General features: G+C 41.9%; 1 protein-coding gene and 1 long non-coding RNA gene across 11 annotated transcripts in view; one reads left to right on the plus strand and one right to left on the minus strand.

Moving 5' to 3' along the window:
* The window catches only part of DACH2 (dachshund family transcription factor 2), a 340,390-nt gene extending 329,597 nt beyond the window's left edge, over window positions 1–10,793 (plus strand). For 5 of the 10 annotated variants that reach the window (XM_081180171.1, XM_081180164.1, XM_081180165.1 and 2 more), the window contains 2 exons: window positions 34–131; window positions 9,836–10,793. In XM_081180171.1, the coding sequence (XP_081036297.1) occupies window positions 34–131; window positions 9,836–9,937 (200 nt within the window). In that variant the 3' untranslated portion in view covers window positions 9,938–10,793. Of the gene's footprint in view, window positions 1–33; window positions 5,657–9,835 lie in introns of those variants that run through there. The other 5 variants (XM_081180166.1, XM_081180167.1, XM_081180168.1 and 2 more) reach the window with 2 other exon arrangements.
* LOC308579311 overlaps window positions 1–19,464 on the minus strand; it is a 35,328-nt gene extending 15,864 nt beyond the window's left edge. Inside the window, exons 1-2 of the long non-coding RNA XR_014004404.1 lie at window positions 19,349–19,464; window positions 17,733–17,924 (exon numbers count right to left, since the gene is read on the minus strand). This is a non-coding gene — a long non-coding RNA (uncharacterized lncRNA). The remainder of the gene's footprint in view (window positions 1–17,732; window positions 17,925–19,348) is intronic.
* Window positions 19,465–20,060: the final 596 nt, after the last annotated feature.

Here is a 20,060-nt window from a genome sequence, read left to right on the forward strand (position 1 = left end):
TCTGAAATTCTAATCATACAGATTTCTCCACAGATTTCTCCACCTGTGGCCCTCCAGATATCGTTTGTCTCAAGCAGCAAAATCTCTCAGGCCGGTCTTGCCCTTGGAAACCACCACTGTTTCCTCAGCATGCAAGTCTTAACTCTTCACTCTTGTGTGGGCGTCCAGCAGGCAGTTGCATTGTAAAGCCGAAGAAAAGATTCACATTTGAATGTTCTTCTGTTTCAGTTGCCATAACTCACTTGCGGGGCCAAATGCAGGGATGGTGCATCAACCAATTTTTATCAACCAATCTCCGTTTCCCATAGAATAAACATACTGGGTGTCATTAAGTGCACCTTCAGATCAATGATTTTTGCAAATGACATTCATGTACCATTCGAGTGGTACATTTTTTGCTGATAAAAGCAAATTAAATTAGCACAACTACAAGCGGTGCTGATAAAAACTGAAGCTCGAACAGCAGCACCATTAGCTAACAAAGTAATATTTTCTCTTTACTGCTTTCTGCCATTTAGTTATTATCCTATTGGAAATCTAATTATAATCCTTTTACTCCCCAGTCAAACTTCACAGTTTTTGCAAGCTTAGCACTGACATGTGATTTCATTACGTTTGATTGCTCGCACCCAGATTGACTTAACTTCACTCGGAGACCTAAAAGCCCTCTCAGTTTCTCAGATTCCCTGTTTGCACATTACAGCAACAGCTCCTTTAATTAATTAGCATGAACAGCAGTAACATGAACTGCTGAACAGAAAATAACATCATTTTATGATCGCAGGGAGACTTCTCCTTTTGCATGTTTATACCTTAGTTAACTTTTGTATATTATTATATTTCATTTAGTAAGAGCCTGTAGGTGCAAAAAAGAGGAAAATAATAACCAATGCTAGTGTTTCATCTTTCTCTTCTTCTATAAAAATAAGAGTTAATACTCCTTAATATTACAGATGTACCAACACAGAAAACATGAAAATCTTCACGTTTAAAAAACAAAATAACAGCAAACTTGTAGGGTGATTAAATTGAACACATTTAGAGGCCAGTGATTTCATTTGGAAAGTCTTGACAAAATCAGTGAGACCTTAAAAGAAGGCCCGAGTAGAATCTTCTGAAATAGAATATTTTGAAATTGAAAGTTAGAATGGTGGGAGGTATCCCTTCTTTGCCACCACTTTGTAGTTCTGGCAGCAGCAGTAACCACATTCCCTGCCACTGTTAAGCATCCATGTTTTGCTTTAGTTGCAGCAGGAAAATATGAGCCTCACTCTAGTTTGGCTTCATGATATCACAAAACCATTTTATTGTCCTCACTCTGAATTGGCTTTGTTGGCTCATCATGAAACCAAATCAGAGTGAGGGCATTGCTTTCTTGCTCTTGCTCTCATGTTGCATTATGCAGCTAAAAGAAATAACGGGTGCCTCTCATCAACATGGGGTACCACCAGTGTTGCCAGTGGCAGAAACAGAACTGGCAAACTATTTGTCTCTGTTCCCACCCCATCCTGAAGAATCACTGGAAGGGGGAACGTTTTGTACATCTTGAAAAGGGTGAAGATGAGACTGAAGCTTGAGAACTCCAGTTTTGACTGTATGTCATCTGGAATAGAGTTAGAGCACCAATCAGCTAGTATGCTTTGCTAAACCCCCTTCTCACTAAATTACTGTATGACCTAAGTAAAGGGGAACAATTCAAATATGCGGGACCCCCTCCTTCAGAAATGGTACAGTCTAGCATTATAGTCTGCTCATTGGACAGTTTTTATTGGTCCTCGCTGAGGCCTATCAAGGACAAGAGCAGAGCTGTTCTCCCTAGCATTTATTTATTTATTTATTTGCTTGCTTGCTTGCCATTTAATTGCCAAAACTCTACATGTAGGGAGAGATTTGAACACACAGCAGTGTATTCAAACATGCAGTCCTGCCACTTACACTCTGAAGTTCTCAAGTCCCCAGAGAGCATATGAACTGGCCTATAGAAGCTGTGCTTTGGGGCAAGATTCACAAAATTAGAAACTAAATGTAAAAATCTGTTGTGTGCATGTGCCCACAATGCCAGAAATTTGATTGAGCAACATCAAATGAACCAGTTACTGTGCTCTCATGAGCATGCACTGAGAATTAAGGGAAGTGCTGCAACACAGTGGTAAGATCACCTACTTTGCCCACAGAAGGTGCCAGGTTCAGTCCCTGGCACCTGCAGGTAAGGCTGAGGAACAAACCCTGCCTGAAGCCCTAGACAGCTGCTGCCAGTCAATGTGGATGGTAGTGAGCTAATAGATCAGTGCTCTGACTCAGTATAGATTGCTATGAAGAGTCCCACCTCCAAAATTACTGAGTTTTTCCCCCTTTTCTTCCATGATACCAAATATAGAACAGAGGGAGACATCTATACTATGAAATAACAACCCTGTTAGGAAAGAAAATATCATCCAAAGGGGAAATTACCATCATTAACATAGGATTTGGCTCACAGGCAAAATTGTGAGATCTTTATTCATGTTACACAATGTACTGGGTCTGAAAACCCTTTCTAAATGTCTTGCTTATTAAGGCAGTCATGCATTTCACGGTAGGTTGTAAAATAGCCTATCATGCACTGGGGGCTCATAAGCATATTTTAGTGTTAGGGAATATCATTTATACCCTTTTTATATTGTCAATATTATCCCTAGAGAATTAAATTATGCTTTAAACTACTGTAAATCCACAGTTTGGCTCACCTTTGTCTAATTTCATTTTTTAATAGAATGAAGCCCACATAAATGAATATTTGATTATGGGATAAACCTAATAAAATAATACGTTTATGGCCCAAAGATTTATTTAAAATCTTCACTATGTAATACAGTAAAAAATGCTATAAAATGGAAACATCAATAGGTCCTGAACATTCCATACGGGATGAATTTTTGACCTTAGCTTCTTTTCTTATTCAACCAGTTTGCACAAAGCTTGAACAATGAAAAAGATTTTGGTGGATTTGGGAAAGGGAAAAAAGTGGGAAATAAGGTAGTAGGCATAATATCATAGGACTGGTTCCCACATGCACCCTATTGAATGAGTGCAGCGTCAAGGTACTTCTTGAATGTGTGAGTCTCAGATTTAACATCCATCTGTATCTCAAAGTCAACACCTATGCAACTCTTAAATGCAATAACTCCCATGGTGGTTTAACAACAACAAAAAACTCATATCAATAAAAATACAAGCCCCAATAAAACTCACCACAATTAAATAAGCAGGAAAAAAAGAGCAATAAAATCAAATGGAGTAAAACTCCTCAAGTTATAAAAGCCCAGGGAAAGTAAAGAAAAATATTTGCCTGATGAAAAGGCATACAATCATAGTAACACAGAATTGTAGAGTTGGAAGGGATCCCAAAGGTCATCTAGTCCAACCCCCTTGCAATGCAGGAATCACAGCTAAAGCATCCCTGATGGTTGGCCATCCAACCCCACTTAACAACCTCCAATGAAGGAGAGTCCACCACCCAAGGAAGTCCGTTCCACGGTTGAACAACTCTTACCATCAGAATGTTCTTACTGACATTTAGTCAGAATCTCTTGTAACTTGAATCCATTGGTTCAGATCCTACCTTTCAGAGCAGAATAAAACAAGCTTACTCCATGTGACAGCCCTTTAGATCTTTGAAGATGGCTGTCATATATTCTCTCAGTCTCCTCTTATCCAGGCTAAACAAACCCAACTCCCTCAATCATTCTTTCCCTACACAGTGACATTGATTATCATCAACATCTTTTACTTTTGCATTGTCACCTAATAATGTACAGTGGTACCTCAAGTTACAGACGCTTCAGGTTACAGACTCTGCTAACCCAGAAATAGTACCTCAGGTTAAGAACTTTGCTTCAGGATGAGAACAGAAATTGTGCAGTGGTGGCATGGCGGCAGCGGGAGGCCCCATTAGCTAAAGTGGTACCTCAGGTTAAGAACAGTTTCAGGTTAAGAATGGACCTCCGGAAAGAATTAAGTTCTTAATTCTGTATGTATGTTCTATGGGCTGCTCACAGATATGCGTCATCCGTGTTCTGCAAGCAAGGCAATGGTAAATAGTGGTAATAGGGACACAAAGCCTGTATACTTAATATCAGCTAATGTGAAATTGTTACTACATAACACTGACTGGCTGCATCTAGACATCACTATAAACAATGGTTTGTCATAATGGAATGATCTTAGCTGGTGTGGCTACAAGGAGGCATTTGGAAGCTTTTGTTTCTGTTTTCCGTTAATTATGGCTTGCTGTATTATCCAAACCTGACAAATGATCTTAACTATGATTTGCTTCAAACTGTGGTTTCAACAAACCATAGATTAATCACAATTTGGGCTTGCAATGTACTGCTGAACTGTGGTTAAATGAAACCAGAAGCAAAAGTTTCCAAACTTCCTAACAAACTGGGTCAGGGGGCTGCTAATTTGGTGATCTGATCAGAGTTCAAAGTTGCACATTGGCAAACCAGAGAATTAGGGAATATCCAGTGATAAATACCACAGACTCAAGATTATAACTGAAACAAATCCATCAGTTTATTGACATGCAGTGCTCCGTTCAAAGCATATTATTACCTTCATATGGAAGATAATGATACTCTGAACTTGAAACGGAACTTGGCAACATAAAGCAATGAAAGATAGCAATATGGTACTTAGAAAATAATACGGGTTGAGAATGGCATAATAGCATTATAATTACATTGACAAAGCAATCAGAGTCATTTGAATGAGCATCTTAAGCTTGCTATTTCCGACTCTTAACTGAAGATTTCGCCTCCTATCATCCTTCAACCCACCTAGTTATCAGACAGAATAGAGTGGGACTATTACTTCCCTTGATCTGGCCACTATACTTCTGTTGATGCAGCATAGAATAGCATTAACTGGGGGTTTTTTTGCATCACTTTGAGACATGTGTATGGAAAGCAATTTATAATATATTGTTCATAATAACATCAGTAATAATGATGTGCAGAGAATCATTTCCTTCTTTCATTGTTGCTACCTATTCAGCTCTTCATTAAGTGCTTCCTCTCAGCTCTGCCTGGGCAACAATGAACTTTATTCCCAAATGCTAGGCATGCTGAGAAACACAGAAATGAGGATAAGGTATGGAAGATAGAAATTCTGCCTTGGAATACTGTGAACACCAAAATTTAATAAGGATGTTGACAAGCTGAAGTGTCTGTAGAGGAGGGCAGCCAAGATGTTCAAGGGTCTGGAAACCAAACATGAGGAACAGTTTAGGGAATTGCATATGTTTAGCCTGGTTAAGAGGAGAGTAAGAGGAGATATGATAGCCATTTCCAAATATCTAATGGGTTGCCATGTGGAGGAGGGTGGAGCAAGTTTGTTTTCTCCTGCTCCAGAGGATTCAAGTTACAAGAAAGTAGATTCCAGCTAAACATCAGGAAGAGCTGTTCAACAGACTCCCACAAGAGGTGGTGGGCTTTCCTTCCTTGGAGGTTTTTAAGCAGAGCTTGGATGGCCATCTGTCACAAATGCTTTAATTGAGATTCCTGCATTGCAGGGGGTTGGACTAGATTCCTCTCTGGGGTCCTTCCAACACTACAATCCTATGATTCTATGCAATTAAAACAGCTTTAAAAACAATTGTTTTAAAAATTAATATCAAGTATATTGATAATACTAATATCAAGTATATTGATATCCCATGGCAGAGACCTAGTCATCTGGCTGAGAAACCTTGTTGGAACAAAACTGTCTTCAATTGTTTCTGGAAAATGCAGATAGTGGTTGCCTGTCATATCTCTACAGGAATGCTGTTGCACATAACAGGGGCAGCCACAGTGAAAGCCCTGCTCTGAGTTACTGTGGATCCGGCTTCTGGTGCACTTGGGACTTGAAGGAGAAGTTCTCCCACAGACTGCAGTGACCTACTGGGTATATAAGGGATAAAGTAGTTTCTCATGCAGCATTGATCAGGAAATGGAACATAATTTCCCATCTTTTCCATCATTACTTGACTTGCGTAGGCAAGCTACGTGAGTTGTAGATCTTGAATGTCCATAATCTAACTAGGGGAAAGTGTACCTGGGTTCCATTCTTGTCCAGCATTGCTTAATTAAGATCATGGTCTATCCAACTCATCCCAGCACATTCTATTTTCAATAATGTTTGGAAGCACTGTTAGATTTTTCTTTTCTTTTTTGTGCTCTTTAGCATCTTATTGTGCTAACATTGTGCTTTTCCAAGATGCCAAGGTCTCACATGACTGTCACTGAGAGAGCTGGCTAACAGTTCCAAGCAGCCTTCGCAGAGTGGTCCAGAGTTGAACTTTCCCATCCTTGTCATCCATTTTGATCCATCATGGCTACTCTGCTGTTGGGTGAAGCTTGCTGAAATGGCTTGTGTCCTCATGCCTAGCAGGGCCCAGATTAACAGAGAATAGGCTCATTCCCAGAGCAATAAACCATGGTCTGTCATGATATCTGAACATATCCATTATCTGCCTACCATCATCTGTTCATTATTTTTCTGTAAAATCTGCTTTCTGTATACTTTATACAGGCCATACCCTTGACCTACCATTGTCCACCATAAGTGACCTTGCCCCATGGCTGCTAGACTCCATTCTGGGCCCTGTGACTCATGGAAAGGAGCACTCTTCACTTATGTGAAATGTTGAAAGTTGTTTACTCTTTGCCCAAGCCCCTGTGGATCTCATGGCAATAATGTTGCGCCACTATAAAGACCTCCACAGTCCAGTTCTCCTGGCATCCTTTTTGAGGTTCCCAGGCTCCTGGACATTCCTCTGGCAATCATTTGTCCTTGGTATTTATTCATGTTTATGTCCAAGCTCCATATTAGATCATCACTGTTTGGAAAGCACAAGCCCTCTTAAAAACATGAAACATTCAATTACTAATTAGCTGTTTCCTGTTTGTAATAGAGTGAACATGCTGGATGTGGATTAAAATTCAGCTCCTGCACTCGGCTGTTTATAGTTCCAGATGTTTTTGTTTTATCTAGGAGTTTACTTTGACAGCTCCCGTTAAATGATAAATCACTCATATTATAGCTGAAATGCATTTCAAAATTGAAATGTAGCAAAACTTGGTGATTGCTCCAAGGATCTGTGTCGGTTAGCCGGTCAATACAGGTTCTTTCCTTATGAAGATTTGGTATTGGCATATGTAAAACAGTAATGGGAGATATGTCAACATTATACACATGCCGGTTGGGTTGATCATTTTCCTACAGCCTCCAAAAGCAGTAGTTGCTGGTGCAGCTGTTTGGACTTTAAATGTATTCTAAGACTAATAGGAATATAGATTTGCATTCCTTTTGGCTCTCCGTAGACTCCCCCCCTACCCCCACCACCACTGCCTGAACTTAAAACAGCATATTTCTTATCATTAAGAAAAGAGCTTGGTGTCTGTTTGCTTTTCCAGATAAAGAGGAATGTAGAAAACAAAGGTGATAGAAGTGGCTTCTCCTCCCAATCCCAGGAGAAGATATTGATTTACTAACCATGCTGATTTGTAATGCAGTCTTTTATGTTTTAAAATATGCCCTCTTGCAGATGGATTGGGCATGTGATGAGCTTAATTCACTTTGTAGACTAATGGAAGTATTCACTTGATTCACTCAACACCTTTTTAGGTCTCTCAATTTCGTATTCCAGGTTTTATTCAAGAATATATGCAAAAACTAAATAAATTAAGCTGTTTCAGTCTAGGACTTCACATTGGTACTGGCAAGGCCTGGCTAAAGGGCAGGCCAGCTGCAGGAGACCAGGACCACGGTCAGCTCTTGTGTGGATTGGGTATCATGGACTGGCTGTAAAGGCATTAAAAGCAGCAAGTTAGGATGTTGCTGCAGCAATAGTCCAAAGCCAACTGGATTTTTATAGTCCTGCATCAAAGAGGTTGCTCCACCCGCTCTGAGGAAGCTTGCGACTGAAAGAGCTTGTACTCTGTTTCTCAGGCATTGGCTTTGGTGGGGTAGGGAGGGAGGTCCTGTCTGGTGGAGTCAGGCTTCAGGGAATCAACCCCACCCCGTGGCAGTAGATAAGCAGAACAAAGGAAAAGGGAGTCTTTTTACCAGTTAGAAACTTTAATGATCACAGCAAGAGAATAAAGAACCCATCTCCTAGGAATGGTGCTGCTCCCAATTAAGAATCTCACCCCCCTACATCCCTATTCATCCACGTCACTTCTACGTCTTGAAATCTGAGCTTGTACCCTCTGTGCTTTGTGTGCTTTCTGTTCTGCCACTTTCTCAGCTCTTCTTGACCTTGGGGAGAGCGGAGGAATGCTTTCCAGAGACAGTGAATCTGTTAACCCTCTCTCTCCCAGTGTTTCTTCTCCTACCTGTTCCCCATCCAGTATTTCCCAGCTTCTGCCTTCTGAACTGTGCCCCTCTGCAAACCACTGTTCCAAATCTATACCGTCCTCCTGCTCCTGGGAAGATTCAGGATCCAGCTCAGGAGCAGGGGGAGGGGAGGCTCCCACCATTCCTCCTCCGTGCAGCCCTCCTCAGCACGGTCTCTGACAGGTGGTAGTAGTAGGGTGCCCTCCCACACCGAGAAGGGTTCTGAAGAGGAGGCGCCTCAAAAGAGAACAGGGCAGATGCTGGCAGTGCTGGTTCCCTGGGCTCTCTGGAAAGGCAGATATTTCCAGGTATGGCTCCTATCCGAAGTCTCTCCAACCCCCCCCCCCCAATCAAGGTCTGACTTAAACTTGTTGCTTATTGTCATACTTTTAAGCAGAAAAGAAAATGTTAAGCCTTTAAAAAAGCAAAAATAAAAAAAAATCTAATTGGTCATAAACTAGTCGTTGATTCCTAGTTTGCTGGATGAGGTCTTGAAGTCTTGCATGGAATCTTAAGTGCATGACCTCCCACCAGAACTATCTAGCACCTTGGATTTAGCAAAGTTTTGTTTTTATTAACTTAGAAAGGATCTAGAGTCTTACTGGGGGGAAACCCAGCCAGATGGGCGCAGCATAAATAATAAGTTATTATTATAAATTATTATAAATTACTACTACTACTACTATTACTACTACTAGAGCTTCTTTTTTAATGTTCTGTATTATTTGGCTAGTTCAGCCCTTAGTGATTTTGCCTAACCCATAAAGACAGATGTATAAAGTCAGGAACCAATGAAGGCTTTTCTGCTACAGAGCGAATTCTGCTTCCATTCATTTTTGCTCCTCTAATGACATGCATACCTGACTCTGAATCCAGTACAGGTACCCCCCCCCAAAAAAAAAATATGGCTACGCTTCTTTGCCTGTAAAAAATGGATGTGAAGGATATGTTTAGCAGGTTAAATGTTTATTTTTGCACCTAGGTATGTTTTTAAGCTGGTCCGTTTTCTGTCATCATCACCATCGCCATCATCACTACTATTACTAGTATATTGATCCATGCAGAGGAGGGGAAGTGAGTTCATAACTTCCACAAGGGCCAGCCAATCAGCACTTTGCACAGCCAGAATCAGGAAGGAATTGGTTGTTCCTGAGCTCAGTTCTTTTAGGAAGGTTGTATGTCTAACCCAAGCAAAGTGAAGGCGGATCCACAACAGGCTCACCATCTGTGTCCATCTGTACAGAGCCTTACAAATACTGTTTGTATATTTACTCAGAAGGAATTGCCATGGTACATGTCTCACTTCTTGCTGTACTCAAAGTCTTACTTTTACTCTAGCCAATCAGGATATTCCTGCATTTGCAGATTTGAAACGTGTGTGATTCATAAATATTGATTTTAACTCAGCCTTTTCAAAAGTGCAAATATTAGATTTATGTAATTACCATGCTGTGTTCTTCTTTTTTTCTTCCAGAAAACAGAGCATACATCAAACCTACCATTATGTACTGAAGACAGTAAAAATGAAGGGGTGGGATGGGGAAAATATAATGATCACTATTTGAAGACTATATAACTCATGAAAGAAGTCCCTTCTAACCTTTGATGCCTTCAGTGTTCTGCGAAGGACAGGATTGGTAGCATTGAAATGTGGACAGTGTGAAGCAATTTACTGTTCCTGTGTTGAAAACTGCCAAAATGTCATTGAGAAATATTATGACTTCTTTCAAGCTTTCTGTACTATACCAAACCTGTTGTAGCAATTCATTTTAGGCCCCAGAGGATAGAGAGGGAGGGGGTAAAAGTTATACTAGAACTCTTAAGCACACACAAGAATGATTCCCCAAAATAACTAACTTCCCACCCCCCACAAGGAGTTAGCTATTACAGTATAGCAATGGCACAATGAATTAAACAAGCCGCAAAGGTTTTCACTGGCTGTATGTCCTACAGGTCCAGTGTTAGCACTGAAACTGCTCAACATAGAGCCGTTTCAATTGTGTTTATAAATTTAAGCTTTGTTTACTGAAGCTGAAACTCAATATATAATACATTTCGAAGATAAAAGTATGTACATTTTTTATTACGATAACGATGTAAAAATTGTCCTTTCCTTAGATGAGCAATCTGAGAGGGTGTGAACATAACCCACAATAGCTGATGTAATAAGGGGATTATAAATTGATGCAGCATCATCATCATTATTATTATTCTTACATTATTCTTATTATTATTCTCAGTTCCGCTTGGCTTTTGGTCTTTCAAGAAGAATGGGGGGAGGGGAGGATGACTATATAGTAGAATATTAGACAATAGAAAATTTAAAGTATAGTTTCTCTGTTGTACAATATTAAGTTAAAAGTACACATTCTTTGTTAAAATGTTCTTGCTAAAAACAGCAGTATTAAAAACATTTTGTTTGACTTTGGAAATTGATTGATTTTTTTTTTAAGTGTTGGAGAGGGGAAATGCCAAAGGGAGAAGAAGCCATAACAGTGTTTGTGTTTGTTTGTTTGTTTGTTTGTTTGTTTGCTTGCTTGCTTGCTTGCTTGCTTGCTTGTGTGTGTGTGTGTGTTTGGTAAGGATGTAAGAAAGCATTGATTTTCATTCTGCCCATATTCATTGTAGCATTCTTTCTAATCTGCTGCAATTCAGTTTCTGTCAAAAATCTTACTTTCTTGCTGTCTACCACAACAAAATTTCACATAATTATTTAAGCAATTAATTGCATTATCTGACACCATTCATTTCAATGCAAAGAAAACACAATGCAGCTGGTGGGAGACAGGGGGAAGTCATCAGTCACATAGAATTTGTATTGTTTTTGGATAGAAAACAAGAGCAGCAGTGGATACTGATCACATTTTCTGGATTGATTTTCATTTTGGACATCGTATGAAAAAGCAAGCATCAGCAATTTTAACTCTCATTTCAGGCAGTGTTCAAAACTCACATTGTTCTAGGCGCGTTTTGCGACAGAATTTCATTTGTGCAAGCAGTTTCTGAGCTCTGGGCGCAGTACTGTGCTGAAGATTTCAGACTGCAGAGTGGAAGGAAAGGAGGAGCTTTTTCTGCCTCCCCACTTCCAGCTACTCTCTGAAGAATATTAGGGGGGCGGGCAGGGGAACGACTAGACCATGTGAAAAATGAACATATTATTTTAGCTGCAGTTCGTTCATTTTCAGCTTTGCATTCTGGTTATAAAAAAAGTGCACCTACACATTCCATTATTGCACCCATAACCTAGGATTAAGGTGCCATTTGGCTCCTAGCTTTTATATCTCAATTTCTTAACAGGGATGATGGGAGTAGGGAGTTCAGCAACATCTGAAGTACCATCGCTTCTATAGCATTCATGCCTTTCTGGATCCTGCTGCTGCTCCTGTTACTGTTACATTTATATCCTGCCTTTTCACCCAGACTGGGACTCAAGGTTAAAACAACACAGATAAAATACAGAAAGCTAAAAACATTTACATTATAATGGTTTAAAAGTCATTAAACTATAATAAAATTAAAGCAATACAAAAGCAAATCTATTAAAATACAGATAATAAAAGCAGCATACCTAGAAAGTCCTCTACCACTTCACCAAGCTTAGTCATCATGGTATATACTGATTGCGATCTTGAATTATTAAAGAGGATTCATATTTACTCTTTATGAATACTGACACAGTTCACATCCTACATGCAGACTTCTGATGCGCATCTGGATGCTCAAATTGAGAACAGGATTCTGAGTTCTCTGTTGCGCTTTAGTTTGATGCAGCATAGCTTCTTTTGTGTTTTTTGTGTTACCAAGATGGGGGGGGGGGGTTAGAATAAACTATAGCATACAACTGAATTTATCCTTTGAAGCAACTTCAGGAAAGTGATCATAGCATCCTTTTCCCACTCAAAGACAGGTCTATGTTGATACTAGCTTGGCAAGCACAATTGCCAATAATAGTTTTAAATGTCAAGCACAGGCAAATGAGGTTTAGGGAAGGGGAAAGTTTCAAAAAATGCATGACATAGATCATGTTCACCATCCATGTTGAGAGGTGTATGCATGAGCTCCTTCGAAACAATAGGTGCCCAAGGTTTTGTTCCTAACTTTTATGCAGTTAAATAGCATTTCACCAATAACAACAACTTTGTCAGAACTGATTGACAGAGCAAGTGTGGCATAATGGACAGACAGTCAAGCTTCAGCTGCTGGGGAAATCAGAGTTCAAATATCCATTCAACCATGATATTTATTGGTTAACCTTGAGCCAGGCATGCTTTACCAGCCTCCTCTACCTCACCGACTAGTTGTGAATATCAAATTTGCAACCTGCAAGGCTAAAATGGATTCACAGCCCTAAGTTCTTCAGAGGGAAGACGAGATGCAATGTATAATTGAGTTATTTCTGCTATTTAAGAGTGTTGGCTTCTGTCTTCTTTACATGTGTGTGTGCGTGCCCATTGGGACTGATGGGGCAGAATGCAGAGAGACCAACTCTAAGTGGAGTCAGAGCCAACTAATTCCAGTTTTGCACCCATTCTGCTCCCTGCTGAGTTCTACAAGGAAAACACTAAGACTAAGGAGGAAGAAATAGACAAACAGGAGCTTCTGGTCTGGCTGTAAGAAGCAAGCAGTTGCAATCTTGTTAAGGCTGGTGGGGCAGTTCCCCACTTCTGCTAATGAACCAGCCTCCACTGCTCTTGCCACTCCATGTCTCTCTTAGTTGCTCCTCTGTCCACTGCCCCCCTCCCTTTCCTCCTCCTTCATTTTTTATCCCTTATATGAGAGCATAGGAAGAGTCCTACTGGATCAAGCCAAAGGTCTAACGTCCTGTCCTTACACTGGCCAACCTGATGCCTGCAAGCAGGACCTGTGCAACAGTTTTCTCCACTCCAGCAACTGTATTCAGAAATATACTGCCTCTGATAGTTTGCCTCCCTCTTGCTTCTATTTTCTTTTCTTAGCTCTTGGGCTTCAGTTTTGGTTGAGAGCACACATAGGGCTCCAGATTATGAATTTTTAACATTATTTAATCACACACACACTTCTCAAGACCAACAAGAGAAATGTCCACAAGACAACACTATCAGTGTTCACATCTGCATCATGAGTAAGAACAAGGAACATAAGACCTCTGATGGATGAAGCCACCAGCCTATCTTTTCCAGGGTCTTGCTTCACACAGTATTTAACCGGATGAGAATGGTGATCAAGTTTATTTCACGCCTTTCACCAGCAGGTCCCAGTTGTGTGATACACAACTCAGTGTTGAAACAAATCACAGCCACAGGAATAGGGTGGGTCTCCAAAAAACATCTGAGGTGGTAAAGACCAGGGCAAAGAGGTGGATCTTCATTATGCGATGAAACTGTATAATGAAGTTGCCAGAAGCACCTTTGTAATGAGGGAATACCATTACCTAGGAGTTGTGACAGAGAATGCCCTGTCCTGCGCCACTTCCCCCAAACTTTTTGGAACTCCCAAGAGGGCCCCCCTCTGTTAACATGTGAGGGAGTCTGTGGGGCAGCAAGCGGTCTTTCAGATATTTAGGGCCTGAGTGGCCTCTGGGAAGTCCACAAGCACAACCTGAAGGCAGAAGTTTTCTCCCATTCATTGCCCTCCATCAGCAGGTGTTCAGTAGCATACTGCCTCTGCCTTAATATGGTAATCCCATTCATTTAACGGACATGCCTAATAGCCACTGATAAGCCTTTCTACCACCTCCTCCATTTGTCCAATCTCTGAGTCAATGGCTTCCTTTTCCACTGGTTTTGAATCTCCTGCTGTTGTTGGCATCTGTCTGTCTCGAGAGACAATGGAGTGCACCTCCAGGGGTGAAGTCAGGCTGTGGCATCTGCAGCACTGAAGTGTCCTCCCTAGGGCCCAAGCCTGGGCAGTGTGCATGGAGGTCCTGGGCTGCCCAGGCATCAAGTCCCCTCTTGGCCTCTCTAGTGTGGTCCAAAGGAAAGCAGAGCAATAGGTTTGGCACCATCTTGGCTGCAGGAAGGTGACAGGAGGAGGCTCACAAGGCGCACAGTTTTCCATCTTCTAGATGGGCTACTTTCCCAGGTTGATGAGCCCTGTCTGCCCCTCACTTCCTTCTACAGCACATGCAGAAACCGTCTTCTTGACCATTGGACCCACTATTGGTCTCATCTCCTCAATCCACCAGAGCCTGTCTTTGCATGCAGGCAAAGTACCTAACTCACTGAGGGCTTGGGACCCATCAGCTACCTTTATTGATCCAGCCAGCCACTCAAAGCTGTTCCCAGGGTGTGGCCACTGTCACATGCTGACAGCTTCTAGGAGCCACTGGTGAGAGCTGAGTGCTGGGTGGGAACCAGGTGGACAAACTACCCCAGAAGGAGCATGATGTGTACCCCACCAGAGGTACTATTCATCCCCTAACACTCCAGTGTGCTCAGTGTTTTTGAGGAAATCATTCACTTCCTTTATAGCATGCAAAATTTCACCATCCTCTCCCTTCATTCCCCACCCCCAAAACTAAACTAAAAGAACAGAAAAGCTCTTCTATGGGAGAGTGCTTTCTCTTGGATCATTTTGTTTCCTCTGAGCTGCAGTGAACTTATTTGATACCCCCTTTAGATTAGGTTGAGGATATGAATTCACATAGGGGAAGGGGCAGAGCTCAGTGGGGTACTGCATGCCTTGCATGCAGAATGTCCCATGTTCCATTGCAGGCGTCTCCTGGCAATGCTGGAGAGGAGACTGGCTGGAAACTCTTAGAATACTACTGCCAGTCAATGTAAACAATACTAAGTTAGGCAGATCCACTCTGTTGGAATAAGGACACTTCCCATGTTCCTTTTCCATTTGGGAAAAGGCTGTGGCTCAATGCCAGAGCACATGTGTAGCAGCATGCTGACGTGCCCAGTTTCAATTGCTGGCATCTGGAAGGACTGGGAAAGACCCCATCAAAAATGTGGGGGGGGGGATACAGCTGGATTGGGGCCATAGTGTGTGGTGGAGGAAACAGTGTCCCCTGCCTATCCTCCTTTGTGTAGATTAGGGCTGCCCCCAGATCTATTTGTTGCAGGACAATTCCTATCAGCCCTGACCTTGACCATGCTGGCTGATGAGAGTTGGTACACAACAACATCTGTAGAGCCACAGATTCCCCCATACCTAATGTAGATTATGAAAACTATGAATCATGCAAGCCCCCCCCCCAAAAAAAAAAACCACTTTTGAAGGACACCAATCTTGCAAATGGGGCCTTTGCATGGTTGGGAATTTGAATAATGAAACCCTAGTTCAGAAAATCAACATCATTTATGTGGATGGAACAAGCTACTCTTCTGCTCCATCACATGAAGGTCCTACAGCAGGTGTGAAGAACCTTTGGTCATCCAGATGTTGCTGAAGTATAACTCCCATCAGCCTCATCAAGCATGGCCAATGACCAGAGATAATGGGAGCTGTAGTTCAGCAATATATAGAGGGCCAAAGGTTATTTACACCTGTCCTATGGCAATGTATAAACTGTAACAAAGGCATGTGTTGTTATTTGCAAACAATGCTTTTGCATGTGCCCTTTGTGCACAAGCAGAAAACTAGCATCTGCATGTCAGCAGGGACCTTAATGTATAAACTTTTGATGAGAAGTCAGCATCTTATTCCTAAACCATTAAAATAATTTTTAAAAGAAAAAGAAAGTTCTGTGTTATTATTCCAAATGGAAAAATTAATTGTAAATAACTGGAAGTCAATTAAGGCTGGGTTCTGCTGGGTAATGCAAATCTTTTATAGTTTTCTTTCAGTTAACTGCCTCATTAATGATTTATAGATGTGTATACAGCTGTGGGAACAGCAGCATTATCTAATGTGCTCTGAGAATAATTACATATGAAAAGAGCCACACAGTTCGGGTGGCGGAGGTGGGGGAGAACCCTCTGAAATTACTTCCATAACCTTCTGCTGTTAACTCCAAACATATAAAAATGTAACACACATACACAATATTTTCTCTCTCTAAAACATAATACTAGGTAGATAGTAGATCGAGCAAAGAACAGAAGTCTCTTATTAAAGAATGCAGTTTATAAAATGGTTCCATGAAAAGCATACACCCAAATATCAAGAGCCCCTGTATGGATTTCAGTCAGCTCTTGTGTATTTAATATGTACCCCTGCCTATTTGACTAGTACAGTGGACCCTCCAGATACGAACTTAATTCGTTCCGGGGGTCCATTCACACCCTGAAAATTATGTAAATAGAGGTGTGCCTCTGCTCATGCACATGGTGCAATTGAGCACTTCTGTGCATGTGCAAGGGGCACAGGGCACTTCTGCGCTTGCGTGCATGGCAAAACATGGGAGTATACACTTCTGGGTTTGCCGTGGCTGTAACCCAAAGATTCCGTATCCAGAGGGATACATAAGTAGAGGTACAACTGTATTGAAAGGCTAGCACTGCATAGGTGGGACTGATCATGCAGTTTTTCCTCACCTGATTATCACACAGCCAGAAGGTAGGGCAAGAACAGGAATGCTTGAGTAGTCCTACCCACATTGGGCATAAGATTCCAGCATTGCAGGGAGTTGGACTAGATGACCCTTGGAGTCCCTTCCAACTCTACAATTCTGTGAGTCAGTTCCTTGGTCCATATAGCTCAGTATTGTCTACAAAGACCTGTTGCAGCAGCACTTCATGCCAGGACCTCTGCTAGCGCAATGAGGCTTTCCCCTCCCTACTCTCCTACCTTGTGTGCCTGCTTGCCCCCTAAAATTGTCTCAGGGGCTTGGGAATATCCCCAGAACAGCATGTAGAGAGAGGAGAGGGGAGGTCAAAAATGTTTGCACAGATGGAGTGATCTCCTTAGGCACTATGCTGAATTCCTTCCACAGAGTCAAAAGAAAAATGCAATCATCAGTGCACCAACAAAGCAACAACTTTGAGAATCACATCGGCAAAAGCGATAGCAGTATATGGGCCATAATAACACATCACAACTCACCCAAATTCCTGGGCAGCGGCAGAGCACATGCCCACCCTGCCCAGGGAGGGCACGCTCCCAAGGGGCGAGAGGTACAGAGGGTGCCCTCCCATGCACCACAGTTCAGGGTAGGAGAGGGGCAGGGAAGCTGCTGCTCACTCTCCTCCTGCTTTCTGTAACTGGGTCATACATGACCCGGCAATGGAACTGCTGCAGCTGGGTGAGCCTCGCCACAGCTGAGGGCTGCTCTCTGCCGCTGGGTCAGAAGAGCTGTTGCCGCCGGGCATGAGGTGTGCCGCCCACTTGCCTGCCATTTTGTCACTCCCCTCAGTCATGACACCCAGGGCAGACCGCCCCCCCTTCCTATGCCTCTGTCCCTGTGTACATATTTTCCTTAATAAATTAAGGATCCAAAGACTTACTTTAAGCAATAGCTGTGGTGCTATTGCATTGTTGGCCAGTTCCCCACCCTCAGCTAATTATTCAGTAAACTGGACAAAAACTGGAACACAGAACAATATTTGAAGGAGAAATCAGTTGCCCTTTTATGCCAGGCAGATTTCCATTACGTTTTCTTGAATGATGGCCAGGAATGTTTATGACAATTTCAATAACTTTTTTTAAAAAATTAAGCCAAAGAAAAATATGTTGAAATGAGTCTCATATCAGAGTAGAAAAAGCCACACTTACATTTACTGAATTTTATAAGTAGTAGATAGGTAGCCGTGTTGGTCTGCCATAGTCAAAATAAAAAAATTCCTTCCAGTAGCACCTTAAAGACCAACTAAGTTAGTTCTTGGTATGAGCTTTCGTGTGCATGCACACTTCTTCAGATACACCCAGAAGAAGTGTGCATGCACACGAAAGCTCATACCAAGAACTAACTTAGTTGGTCTTTAAGGTGCTACTGGAAGGAATTTTTTTATTTTGAATTTTATAATGCATTTTACTTTCCATAAACACCCGCTTTCTGAAACTAGATATCGTTCTGCAAAAAACAACAAAAAGGACGCTGTTTGCATTTACACTTCTATCAGTCCTTCCCAGGCATTGAAGAACCGGGAAAATTAAATAAAATGCCCTTACTGGGGAAGCTTGTTGAATCCATGCTTTAAAGACATAGCCATAATGTCTTCCTCCACTCTTGGAGGAAGTATGCCTCTGAATGTCACTTGTTGGAAATCACAAGATTTTGGTGTTTCATTTTAACAGGTTTTGTTTCCAGCTCTGTTTCCCCCCACCCTAAATTGGAACTGGGGTAGTAGAAAGCCACTATTATTTCTCTTTTAAAACATTTCTGGATTTTTGTACACAGAATGGCTTTGAAAGGGAATCTGACAAATCTGGGGTGGGTAAGGTTATCAAGGATAACCTATTAGTACCAGAGGCAGTATTAACTCTAAATAACAGTTGCTGGGAATCACAAGTGAGGAATGTGCTGTTTAGGGTTGGGAGACATCTGGTTATCAACTTCATGATATATCACCAGCTAAACATCACAATATACTAATATATCATGATGTCTGAAATAAGGATGGAGCTATGTGGAGTCAGTGGCTGGCCTCACGGTTTGTCCCGCATCATGTTGTTGTTTAGTAGTTTAGTCGTGTCCGACTCTTCGTGACCCCATGGACCAGAGCACGCCAGGCACTCTTGTCTTCCACTGCCTCCCGCAGTTTGGTCAAACTCATATTGGTAGCTTTGAGAACACTGTCCAACCATCTCATCCTCTGTCGTCCCCTTCTCCTTGTGCCCTCCATCTTTCCCAACATCAGGGTCTTTTCCAGGGAGTCTTCTCTTCTCATGAGGTGGCCAAAGTATTGGAGCCTCAGCTTCAGGATCTGTCCTTCCAGTGAGCACTCGGGGCTGATTTCCTTCAGAATGGATAGGTTTGATCTTCTTGCAGTCCATGGGACTCTCAAGAACCCCAGGAACAGAATTCAAAAGCACCAATTCTTCAGTGATCAGCCTTCTTTATGGTCCAGCTCTCACTTCCATACATCACTACTGGGAAAACCATGGCTTTGACTATATGGACCTTTGTTGGCAATATGCCTGTTGTCTTTGTCCATGGAGTTTTCTTGGCAGGGATACTGGAGTGGCTTGCCAGTTCCTGCTCCGGGTGGATCACGTTTGGTCAAAACTCTCTACCATATATGACCTGTCCATCTTGGGTGGCTCTGCATGGCATAGCTCACTGAGTTATTCAATCCCCTTTGCCACGGCAAGGCAGTGATCCATGAAGGGGGTCCCGCATCATAATTTAATTTTTTTTTAAAAATATATATGTCCCGCATCATAATTTTTTGCAAAGCTCTCACACACCATGATTCACGATATTTTGCCAGGTCAAAAATCATGATATGGACTTCAAACTGGTTTTGGACAATATATTGCCAAGCCCTAATGCACATCATGATTCGTGTTATATTGCCAGGTCAAAAATTACGAAACCAATATCACAACATGGACTTCAAACTAGTTATGGGTGATATATCACCCAGCCCTAATGCTGTTGTGCTCATGTCCTGCTTGCAAGCTTCCCAAAGGCTACAGAGGGGGAAAGATCCTGGTCTAGGTGGTCTGAAGGCTCTTCTTATTTTCATTGAGCTGGCTAACCACACCTCGGCCTCTTGTAATTCAATTGGTATCAGCCAGATCATGGACACTGCAGTGATTTGAGGGCCCTGTTTGTTTCTTCTTTGTTTTTTTTATTTAACCCTCCTGTGACCATGATGACAGCTTGTAAA

This window comes from Podarcis bocagei (genome assembly GCF_964188305.1).
Source record: "Podarcis bocagei genome assembly, chromosome: Z".
NCBI classification, from domain to species: domain Eukaryota; kingdom Metazoa; phylum Chordata; class Lepidosauria; order Squamata; family Lacertidae; genus Podarcis; species Podarcis bocagei.